At 29.2% G+C, this 10,929-nt stretch overlaps 1 protein-coding gene across 1 annotated transcript in view; it reads left to right on the top strand.

The window, feature by feature from the left end:
- The first annotated feature begins 280 nt into the window (after positions 1–280).
- Positions 281–10,929, top strand: part of LOC111624359 — an 11,491-nt gene continuing 842 nt past the window's right edge. Inside the window, exons 1-3 of the mRNA XM_023367187.1 lie at positions 281–466; positions 9,925–10,348; positions 10,727–10,779. Coding sequence (XP_023222955.1) covers positions 9,981–10,348; positions 10,727–10,779 — 421 coding nt within the window. The 5' untranslated portion in view covers positions 281–466; positions 9,925–9,980. The remainder of the gene's footprint in view (positions 467–9,924; positions 10,349–10,726; positions 10,780–10,929) is intronic.

Raw genomic sequence — 10,929 nt, forward strand, 5'->3', positions numbered from 1 at the left:
TAGTGTAAGTATAGAAACGTGCTCACTTTCGGATTAAATTATTTCTTATTTGGGAATATCGTAAGGATAGGCGTCCACTGTCCGAGCTTTTTAAGTCTCGTCGTTGCATGTGTAATCGAAATTAAGAGAAACCCTCGATTGTTCTTTTTTGTCAGTCGGAAGTGTTTTATCCTGAGTAATATTGATTGCGAAATTGCCTTCAAATTTGGTAAGTTAAAGATAAGATTTTTATCATTTTTTTAATATTTTTTTTGTATAATTTAAAGGATAAAATTGTGGTTATGGTTTTTTTAATTTTAATTTAAATAGTATAAAATTCGAATTTTGTTACACGATATGTGTAGAAGTTAAGTGTGTCATACCGTTGGCATCGTGTTAAATGTATTTATTCTTGATTGTCATACTGTTGGCACGAGAATTTGTGTGTGCAATTGATGCAAAGTGCACTTACTTGCATTCAAACTAGGTAAGATCAAGCTCTGAATGAAATTGCACTCCCCTCCAGAATTGTAGGACCCCTTTTGCTCTTCTTCTTCTTCTTCTTAGTACGGTTTTGTATGGAGATTATAATTATAGCCTTTCCGGCTCTTTCTCCGATAAGTGTTGCCTGTTGTTTAAATGAAGGGACCTGTTACTTTTGCTCCGTCTCTACGGCTGATAAGGTCTCGATTGGAGGTTGAATGGAGGTAAATGTATTTGTTTTTCATTGTTGTTCTGTTTGGGTTAATGTCGTTCGAACTCGGTCTCTTTCCTCGTATTTAATTGTTAAAAAAATAGAAGTGTTGCTATTTCTTTTCGATTTTATCTCGTTTATACATTAATAAACAAGTCGCGCGAAACCAGTCTCCGACGCGAACAAACTATAAGATAGTTTCTTCTTTTCCGGAGATTGGTTTCGTTTGCCTTGTTTGTATATCATTGTTTACTACATTAATATATAATAATCATGTGTTGTGAGTTATTTTATTTGTATTGGTAAAAACATGAGGCGCATGAATTGTATTGTTTATAAAGTTGTTAAAAAAATTCTAGTAAATCATTGCATTAATTACTTTTTTGTTTCTGTTGAAGTGTAATGAACTTGGTGAAATTATAAAGTGATGTTTTCAGTTTAATTGAAATATTATTATGAATAATTCTGAAAGAAAATAAAAATTTCTTATTATTTTGGCTTTTCAATGATATATTGTATTTACCCAATTGTACTATTAACTGGAAAAATAATTCTCCTTTCCTCTGTGTACTAGTTAATTGGGTATAGTACAATTTGGTAAAGACAATTTATCTGACTCCATTGGTTTTTTTAAATATTTTATTAATATATATTGTACGTATTAATAAACTTTTCTATGGCTTAAAATCTTTACATAAACAAATTATCCTCTCAAAAAGTTAATCATCTGTTATTCAATTTATAAACAATGACTTTGTAATTATACAATTTCATAATTTTAAAAAATAAAACCATAGACTGTCATTATAAATATTTATCATTTTGATCATTATTGATTTTATATCTATTTGAAGTAGGTAATGCCTAACTTCCTTCGGGACATCCCAGGGTTTTTGAATGCAATACGTGTAATTGTGGATTTACCGTGAAGCAAAATATCTCGGAATGTTATATGATGGAATTTCAAAATATATTTATTTTCTCTAATTACATCATTGCATAATATTATAATATATAATTTAATTTCTTATAAATAATTAGAAAGCTATACTAGTCAGTTAAATTTATTTTGTTATAAAATATATAAATTAAAATTCCTTGTTATTTTTTCGTGTTTATTTATTTATTTTTTTTAAATCAGAGATTTCAAATTTTGTTGTTTTGTTTTTTTTTTTTTTTAGTCAATTCAATTTTAATGAGAATTGGCAAATATCAAATGTCTTTACTCCTTTTATATTATTGAAATTTCCAATTCCACTTTTAGAATAATATAGAATTAATAAAATATAATTATGACAACTTATTATAATAGTATATAAATGAAAAGCAGATTTTTTATTATTCTTTTAATAGTTTTTCCATATATAAGAATAATTCTTACAATATTCTTAATGTTGAAAATAAAGAAATATGCTATTTTTATCTGAAAAAAAATTTGAAAAATTCAAATATTTATTTTTAGAAATTGTTTGTTTTTTATTTTTATTTTATTTTAATTTGAAAACAACTCATATAACTAAAAACTGTAAATGAATTGAAAATTAATATTTAATCAGAATAACTTCTGAATATGTTTTTATTTTCTAAAATTAAAAAAATGTTCTCAAAAACAACTTAATTGTGAGTATTAAAACTTACTTCAGAAAACTACTGTGTAAGTATCAGCTAGGGACAATGTGAACAAGCTTTTTACACAAAATTCAGTCTACTATTCTTTTAATAAAGTTGTAAATTAAGATATTTATAATACTAGGTGACAAATACATGATTATAGATTAATGTATATAATTTATACTCATTAATTATCGTTACAAATTTATTTTTTTCTCCTTAAAATGGTAAAAAGAATGGGATGTACTGTACTTAGACCATAACAAAATAAAATGAATAATATAGAAAAATGAACACAGAAAAATATTGTTTTCATATTACTTTAAAAATAAAATGCATATTTAAATTTTTCTTCATAAATATGAATATATGTTGACAGAATTTTGATTTAAAAAATTTTAAACAACTGTGTAAATTAGACTTGTACTACTAAAGTACTTTATATTTTAATTCAGAAATAAACAAGACAATTTAAATCTGTAGAAATCATTCTTTTTAATTGACAAAAGTTTTTGAAGCAATGTTAGACATGTGATTCAAACTTCAGAATATTGTATTTGTTTTTCAAACTTTAAATTGATGATAACCAGTAAGCAAAGAATGTGATAACCTAGTTTGGCATTCTGCCAAGAATGTTGGTTATATTTACAATATTTTAATCAAAGAAACAAAAATACTTTGAAATAAAATTTTTTTTGTAAGATATTGCTTATGCATTTAAATTTTTGAACAGAACATTATTATATAATAAAAGCTTGTAAAAGTTTATTTATTATCACAAATGAACTTTAGATTAATCACATTACAAACCGGTTGGGAATATGTGGAACACACATCATTACAGTAACAGTTGGCATGATCTGATTTAACAATTGATCCATTATAAAAAGTTTATGCATAATACATAGTATTATTTGTTTAAAGTATAGCAGTTATAAAATAGGAAAAAGAAGGATATGAAGAAAGAATAATGATGATAATAATTACTACTTGACTAACACTTAACGAAACCAACAGGAGACTGTTAACACTTTCAGATGAATGTTGCTTGTGGAAATCCTCTTCTTGGACTGTTCTCTTCTGAAACTTAACTTGCTTTGTCTTTTGTATTGAAAGTCAAATTCTAATTTTCTTGTGAGATTCCAACATTACTGTTGTCTTCTTTGTAAATGATTCCTTTTCACTCTCCCTGTGTGTGATTTTTGCACTAAGTTTTTCTTTCTTTTTCTTCTTCCAATCTGTGTTCACCCTGAAACAGTCCAAACCTCCACTTTTTCCTTGTCCTCTGTTGTCCAATAAACTTTAATACCCATTGGCTCCAACACACAAAAAATAATCAGTCAAGGCAGAAAGGAAACAAAGGGTGTACAGACCTAAAGAAAATAGCACTAAGATATGAAACAAAGAGATGAGATAAAGGAAAGAAAATAAATTAAACACATGGTACAAGTACTGTACCATAAGTTTAATTAGTTTAACCATTAAGTATTAACCATTGTCTGTATCTCTTTCTTGAGGATATCATGCAGCTATTACCCAGCTGGTGGATTTAATGAAGAACTTAAATTTTATATTTATATATTAATTTAATTACAGCATTATATAAAAATAACCTTATATTTTATTAATTATGTGATTTTTAGAAAACACAATTTTTGATTATTCTGATTGGGAGATTTTTCAATTTATGTATCAGAAAATCAGAAAGTTGTCAAAAATTACTGTGATGAAAAAGTTATTTTATTCAAAGATAATACAAAAAATTAATTAGGATTAGTATTTTTAATTGTTAGCTGTAGCCCAGGAACTATGCCCAACTCAAAGAAAGAAAGCTTTTTGAAAGTGAAGAAATTGTCTACAACCTTTTTGTAGCTTCAGTCCAAGTAGCATTTGACCATCAAGATAATTTTGCAGTCACAGAAACAAGTAAAAATCTGATAGGGGACAAGGTCTGGCAGATTGTCTTCTTCCTGGTGTGTTGTTTAGCATCATATAAAATAAAACTCTCTCCTGGTTGGTCAAACAATGGGCAAGGTTTGGCAATTCTTGTAGCCATGTTATCGAGCATATCTGTCACAGTAGCTGTTGTTGATTGTTTTACCTGACAGCATGTAGTGAAGATAAACAATACCTTGACAATTCCATAACACACATAGCAGCACTTTTTTGTGCTCAAATCTCAGGTTTGGTGGGTGGTCATTCACTTTGCATCACATAGGCAACTTGGGTAGTTGGATTGTCACAGAAAATCCATTTTATATTGCAGATCACAAGATGAATGAAGGAACAGTTGTAGCACTGATTAAGCAGCAATACACACTTGGAAATGTAGTGATGATTATTCTAGTCAATCATGATGTGTAGCACCCACTTTCTACTTGTGTGCCATCAAGTACATAAGCAGAAAGCTGCTGAAGTTGCTACGTTGATGCCTAGCTACCTCAGCAACTTGCAGACTGTTGACTAACAAAGCCCAGTTAGTTAAGAAGCTATCATCTGCATGATCTCCAAATCACACAGGAGCTAGCTACCTTGACACCAGCTGCCTCACCAGATCATCATCAATCTCCAATGTCATCCAGCTCCAAACTGAGCAAACTAATTTCTGATGTGCTCAGATAGCCCAGCATCACAATAAATTTTTGTCATATTTTTGACAGGGTACTTTACTTCACAGTAGATCAGAGTAAAAATCTGTAGGGGACCTGATTTTTCCTGACATTTTAGAAACATTTTGAAGTTTACAGACTTGGCACCCAATTTTGTTATATCTCTTTCAAAAGTTTGTTTTGAGCTATCAGCTAAAAATTTCTTTTTAAATTCTTAACACCACTTAAAACATTTCTGCAAAACAAATTTGTTTTTGTAAAATTTTCACTGCTAGGAAAAAAATTTGCATTGTCTGTAGGATAACACACCACTTCCTTATAAGTACTGTCTATATAAAAACTCTTACAAGCTAACTGTTTACATAAAATTGGAAGCTTCTGAAATCTAGTTTTAGTTTTTCCAATGTTATCTTTTTATTCTTATTGTGTTGGCAAACAGTCATATCTCAATTTATCACTTTCCTCTTTCAAGTACTGTACCCAGGGCCAGTCAGAGGGAGGGGATAGGAAGGGCAGTTGCCCTGTGCCTTTCAATATTTGGCAACCCAATATGTTAGACAAAAATATGGGAGAAGGCAAAGAGATGTCATTGCTCATAAAATGGCCTTAATTTTACAGTTAAATTCCCCAAAAAAATATTCAAAAAAAACTTTTCCAATTTTTAATATAGAAAACACTTTTTGCCTCAACTGTCCATAGCTAAAGCAGGTATAGAATTTTGAAAGTTTTATGGAAATTTAATGAAATGGATCAAGAGAATATGGTTTCAAAGGAAAAATTATTGCTAGAGAAATATAAAAATGAAATAAGTGATGAGATTATAGAACTAATACTGCTGAAGCGTGTTTACAAATCCAATTTTAAATTAAGCATGAAACCGGCAGAATTACTTAAAGAAATTATCAAAATGGGATTTGTAAACATATTTCCCAATATAATGATTGTGCTTCAAATTTTTTTAATGTTGCCTGTGAGTGTAGCAGAAGGTGAGAGATCATTTAGTATTCTGAAAAGAATTAAAAACTGTTTACGATCAACAATGTGTCAGGAACGATTAAATGGACTAGTAACACTAACATTAATTACCAGATAGCATGTATTTTAGACTATTCAGAAATAATCAGTGAATTTTGCTAATTTTAAAGCATGCAAAGCTTCTGTAAAATAATTAAATGTAATAATCCAAAAAATATTAAATACCATTGAATTTATTTCCTTGTCCACAATTGCATGTTAAATTTTGAAGTATCTCTAAAATATTAGTTACCCTAGGCCTCTCATTTTTTCTGAAAGGTCCTGACTATACCTTTTTATTTAATAACATCATTTATGGATCATAGCTTCAGGAGTGCCGCTAGCTGTTCGAATGCCTTGTGTGCAATACCGATTATGCTGCCCCATGTTTAACTACGACTATCTACGCTGAGCTTGCCAGAAAGGCTCTTTAGTGTTGTCTCATAAGGGTGTGAAAAAAGAAAAGAAATACTTTACAAAGAAAAGCTATTTATTATTACTAAGTTATTTTTGTTTACTTAAGTGTAAAACCATATAAATATTTATCTACAGAAATTGAACTCTTCTTGTCTTTATGTTTGTAAAATCTGCTATCAATTTTCTGGTATCCATGTTCAATTGAAACTATAGCTAAATTACTTAGTCTTTGCCGGTGCATTGTTGATCTTAAATAGTTTTCTTTTATAATTTTTAACTTTGAAAAGGACCTTTCACCAAAGGCAACTGAAACCGGCAATGTAAGTAATATTCTTACTGCTATTGCTGTATTTGGAAATGTTGAAATTAAGTCATTAGTAAAAAGATACTGTAATAGGGTTTGTGGATCATTAGACTTGTTTTCTGGAAAATGCAACTTTAAAGTATTGATTTCATTAAACAAATCAATACTGTCAATGTCTGTTTCACTACTTGAATCATCTTTAATCTTCAGATTTAAATCCTAACCAAGTTAAAATATCATTAATTATACTTAGACTCATGTCAGAAGAATTATTAACAAAATAATTGCAATTTGATATGCGATAGAACTGTTCGAATGCGTACAAGTACAAATTGAGAAGGAAGCTCTGTGGGGATTCCCTATTTTTGCCAGTCCTGTCAACTTCTGTCATAGAGCACTACTATGGGTACTTGGCTTTCGGGCGCCGCCAGATGGTTCAACCTGCCGATAGATGTTTCACATTGCATATTAATTCTGATAAATGCAAATAGAGGCACTGTTAACGCTATAATGCAGTCGACCCCCTATAACGCAGTAGATACGTTCCACTTTATAAGAATTTCACATTGTAGGAATCCTTAAATACATGAGCCAATCACAGCCCAGCACGTGTGCAGTTTACGGACTACAGTTGTTTGAAAGGTTTTCTTGCATAAAATTAATCAATTCTATACTAATTTGACTCAACGTTTCCAAAACACATATAATTTTTTTGGAATAATCTGTATAAACTATGCTATAAACAAAAAATTGTAGGATTACTTACTGAGTGTGCATTGTTTGACGATGCCATTGCTTAAGCTTGTTTTCATCATGGAGCAGTGCACCAAATGGCGGGCGTGTTTTCTGATAAGTTATTTTTCTGTGAAAAATTCATTGAACTTTGGAGACATCATTAATAGAAATAATTTTTATGGCCGTTGAATAAGAAATGTTTTTTTCACAAGAAATGTATAAAATTACAGTACTGTATTAGACTTAGAGTACCTAATTTATATACTGTACAGACGATAGTAAACTCAACTTAACCTGCCTAAACTCTCCGTAGCGTGTAAGTAGTTCGGCTGCTCTTCCACTATTGGTCAGATTCGACCAATCCTGTTGTGAGACGAGTCGGTGATGACGTTTTACCGCATTTTACAACTCTCTTTTAGTGTCTTTATACGAATACGGTCGCAATTTTTTTGCCGCGATATACGAATCTGCATTATATGAACCCACGTTATAGGGGGGTCTACTGTATAAATAAGAATATAGTAATTTCGTGCCGGTCAGATTTTTTTCTCCTTGCGAAGACATTTCTTATGCTATAAGTAGGGTGGGTATTATGACAATGACTTTGAATATTACGTGACCGATCGCTTGATTTGCCACCTCCTTGGATGTGCTGCCCGTGTGCGGTGCACGCCCGCTTATGGCAGGTCTGCATAGCGGGTCTGTAAAGTTACAAACACACTAATTTTTAAAAAAAAGCTTCTCAATCTTTATCCTTTTTAATTTTTTTTACAATAAAAAATAAACCACCAATGAGTTGCTCAATTTTCCTGGCAACATTTAAAATTTTGGTGGCACCATCTGTTGTTATATTTTATTGAAAAACTTTTTTATATTTTTAACTATTATAAAATGGCAAAAAGCTTAAATTTGAGGGTAGAGATGAGTTTTATAAAAAATTGTAAATGCTAATAATGAGTAAAATTGTCATTAAGTCCGACCCTACTGGAGATACACATGATGCCCTTTATCTCCCCCACCACTTGACCTTTAACCATCAAAATTTAACAATATTAATCCACCTAATACACAAACCTCCCTCCAAAATTTCAGAAATTTTTGACAAAAGGCTCAGGAGTTATTAAGCTTCAGAGAGGGTGAACAAAATTGTGCCTCTCACACACAAAAATTACCCCCGAATTATTTTGCATTTTTTGACATTTCAAGGTGTTTAAGTCCAAAAATGTAAAAATCTTGAGAGGATCCTATTTTGCCAGATTGCCATACTTTTCCTCTGTTATAAAAGTTAGGAAAGTAAAATATCTAAATACTCTGAAGAGAGATTTTTACCTATATTTGTTTCTTTTCCTATACTACATTTTTAAAGTATATTCTTTATTACTATATATAAATAGTTGAAAGTTCCTGTGATTATTTTTATGCATTTTTATTTCATTTATTTCATAATTTTATTTCATACTTCTCATAAAATAACTAAGAAGTTAGTTTATAGTAAAATAGATCTTCAGGCTGAGTATGAAATAGTTTTCTATAAACTGAGTAATAACTCTGATCCTTCCTGATTACTAGCTTAACTTGCTTTATGTTAATACACTGTTGTAAAAAGTGATTGGATACTCCTGTAAAATATGGAAAATTCACTCAGAAACACATGGCATATGTATTTATAAGATAAAATGTCTGAACCAGTTGTTCTGATAGTAGTACTGTGCATGTCAGACAGTTGGGGATGGTCAAAACTTGACAGATGACGATGGTCATTGGATGTTGCATGTGTGTGGACACTAACAGATCAGAGATTCTTACTCATCCAAAATCAACTGTGGTGGTCAGCAAAGATCAGGTTGCCCAAGAAAATTGGTTCCTAGAGATTAAAAAGTGCTGAAGAGAGTATATAAAATAGGTTCTTGTCAAGCATCATCATCATCATCATCAATTGTGTTAATAAATCATTTTTCTTTAAGAATCTTAACCTGAATAATTCAATTAATGACATGAAAATTCATTAACTTATTCAACTATCTCATCCTTGCTTTGGAAACCATTAAAAGTGTCATTGAAAATATGCTGATGATCAATGCTGTTCATTGGTCATCAGTATCCTTCAGAAGAGGAAAGAGAGCATTCTCAGATCTAGCTTCTGTTACTACTACTACTTGACAGCTTAATAGTTATCTTTGCTTTAACTCTCATTGCTTCACCTTATTTTAGTTGCTTGCAAAGAATATTTTGGTTTCTAATTTCTAACTTATTTTAATTTCGCTCTTTAAATGGTTTGTATTATTTAACCTGTCAAGACCGACCTAATTTCTCTGGAACATATGCTTTGAGAAATTGAGAAATAAAATAAATCTTTATTTAATTTCTGGTATATTTTTATTTTTCTCTTCTAATTTGTTGTTTTTTTAAGTATAATTTACTAATGAAAAACATATTGGAAGTTAAGATAATTTTTAATTTAAAGAATTGTTATCAATTATATTAGTGACTGAATTTTTGAAAATTATGTATATAATATATGTATATTTTTTTATGTATTTAAATACATTTTTTTTTAACAGATTATGTAAAAAAACCAGAATTCATCAAACTGTTTGGTATTTGCAAAATTTTAATTATGCCAGAGAAGCTTTATTCACCCTCCAATGACAATATTGAGTCTTTGGATTTACCTGGAACTCTAGCTTTAATTGCAAATCATAGTGATGATTTGTCTCACACAATGAATGTTATAAATGTTGCCAACAATAATTCAGAAGAGATGACAGATAAACTTTCTGTTTCAGACGTTATACTTGGCATATCTTTATCTGAAGAACTTAATAATAACAAAGTAAATAGTACTGATAATTCAAATCAATGGAAATTAATTCTTGGTGTAATTGTATTAGAAAAATTAACGTTAAATGCCGAAGAACTAAGAAGGTTTATGTGTTCCCAAATACCTAGTCTACCCGCAAGTTTTCTATTTCTTACAAAAGAAGGGTAAGTTTTTATATATTTAGAAAATTGTCAAAATTATTTTAATTTAATAGTAAAATTAGAAAATATTTTAGAAATAAATTTGACAAACTTTTTTTATTTTGACTTTACTCAGAAAATTTTAATATGTCATTATTAGAATTCAAAATGTTGATAAATAAAATTGCTGATTTTATGGACTGTTTTTTCTAAAATTTCTTTTTAAATATAGTTGTAAGCTTTTTGCCTCTAATAAATTAAATAAAATAATTATCTCAAATACCCAATATACAAAAACATAGCTTTTAACATAGGTTTTATTTTAAATTTAATGTATTTTTATATATGTGTAGCTTCAAAACAACTTTATATAAATTTTTATGAAATATTTATTTTTTACAGTTGGCCAGTAATGAAAAATCAAGAAAGATTAATCAAAATTATTCATTTAATTAACGAAAAAAATATAGTCACAATAAAAAAACAATTTGGTAAAATATAAATTTTTTTTATTATTTGTAAAGTTTTTGTTTAATTTTCTTATAACTTGCATTTAAATATTTACATTAAAATTATTTAATAACATTTAAAATATTATTTTAAAT

Source organism: Centruroides sculpturatus, unplaced genomic scaffold, assembly GCF_000671375.1.
Source record: "Centruroides sculpturatus isolate CEXI.00-Female unplaced genomic scaffold, Cexi_2.0 scaffold9, whole genome shotgun sequence".
In the NCBI taxonomy this organism is placed as follows: Eukaryota; Metazoa; Arthropoda; class Arachnida; order Scorpiones; family Buthidae; genus Centruroides; species Centruroides sculpturatus.